The sequence below is a fragment of the Orycteropus afer genome, unplaced genomic scaffold (genome assembly GCF_000298275.1).
Source record: "Orycteropus afer afer isolate SDZICR_OR568_19922 unplaced genomic scaffold, OryAfe1.0 scaffold00196, whole genome shotgun sequence".
Taxonomy (NCBI): Eukaryota; Metazoa; Chordata; class Mammalia; order Tubulidentata; family Orycteropodidae; genus Orycteropus; species Orycteropus afer.
The window spans coordinates 2,401,442-2,402,882 of record NW_006921783.1 but is presented as its reverse complement, the minus strand read 5'-3'; the positions used below and the strand labels follow the sequence as shown (position 1 = coordinate 2,402,882).

General features: G+C 33.8%; 1 protein-coding gene across 1 annotated transcript in view; it reads right to left on the bottom strand.

Moving 5' to 3' along the window:
• Nucleotides 1-417: 417 nt before the first annotated feature.
• BRIP1 (BRCA1 interacting helicase 1) overlaps nucleotides 418-1,441 on the bottom strand; it is a 307,450-nt gene continuing 306,426 nt past the window's right edge. Inside the window, 4 exon segments of the mRNA XM_007947924.2 lie at nucleotides 418-583; nucleotides 585-610; nucleotides 612-667; nucleotides 670-1,263. Coding sequence (XP_007946115.2) covers nucleotides 418-583; nucleotides 585-610; nucleotides 612-667; nucleotides 670-1,263 — 842 coding nt within the window.

Genomic DNA, 1,441 nt, shown 5'->3' with positions numbered 1-1,441 from the left:
TAAAAATATTCAGACTGATTTAGGGTAAAATCTGTAGTGAAACATGACTATGTGTGACTAGATTAGACTATTAATTTTTATATATGTATGAAAATGAATGAAGGGGACTACAAAATACAACAAATACTTTTGTGAAATCTATTCTGCTCTAGGAAATGCTAATCTTTCTGTCTTATTAATTTTACATTGTGTTTGTTGAAGACTTAATGGAGGAAATTATTTTGTATGAATCACTCTGTCAAAACTCAAGAATAGTAAAACATATCTGCAATCATAAAATCAAATTTGAAAATCTGATGACAATGAATTAGAAAGAAAAATAACCGAATTTTGAAAAAATTAAACCCCTTACCCAGTGTAGAAATCAGTATTTACATTATAGTTTAATATATAAGCATGATTTTTGCAGCTTAACAGTTAAGTACCATTACCTAATATCAGGAACACACCTTTATTTTTGGAAGGAGTCTGTTAAAAGTTCTTTGTATCTGTTCCATGAGTTTTTCTAAGATTAGCTGTTTTTATATTATCACCAATGTTACTAACTTTACTTTCTTCAATATGTATGATTCTATTCAACTTTGTGTTTGCAATCCTCAGCTCTCATTTGTGCTGACTGAATCCACTCCTTTCATAGTTCTATTTTCAAAAAGGTCTTCAACTAACTGTAATTTGAATTATTAGCCAATCTACTGCCTCTATCTGTTCCAACTAGTTCATTTATCTCTTCATCTACATCTTCAGGATCATAAAGTTCAGGTGTAAAATAGATAGATTCATCTTCTGCTTCTGTTTCAAAATCTCGATTTGAAGTGGAAAGTTTAGCTTCTTTACTTACTACAGACATTTTGATGTCCGGATCTAAGGTTTCTTCACAGCAGAGCAGGTGTGTGGAATGATTTATTTTGGCAAAAGCAGCACCAATCTTTATTGGTGAAATAATGGTTTCTGTTTGAGGGCATGGCCCAAGTGATGTGTTTACAGTCAGAGATGAAGAGTTACATTTATCAGTGAATGGTAAAAGAGTTTTATTTTCCATCTTTTCTATTTTGATAGTAGAAGTAATGGAGGTACCATCCTCTGACTTTCTGACCTCTGGTGTTGCAGTCAGCATTTTACCAGGCAGATACTGTCCAAAAGAAGGAACGCTTGACCAACTGACTCTCATTGCTTGTTTGTTGAACGTTGGGCTTGTGGATCTGGAAATCACATTTTTTTCTCCTTTTATTGCATGGACAGACTCTTCCGAAAATATTTGATCACCTATGAACACAAAAATTCAAAAGCTTTTAATCCTATCCCTAGCTAACAAAGTAACTGTTGTACTAAAATGATTATTGTTGTTGTTATGTGCCGTCGAGTCAAACCTGACTCATAGCGACCCCTCCTTGGGTTTCCGAGACAGTATCACTACGGAAGTAGGATTGCCCAACCTTCCTTC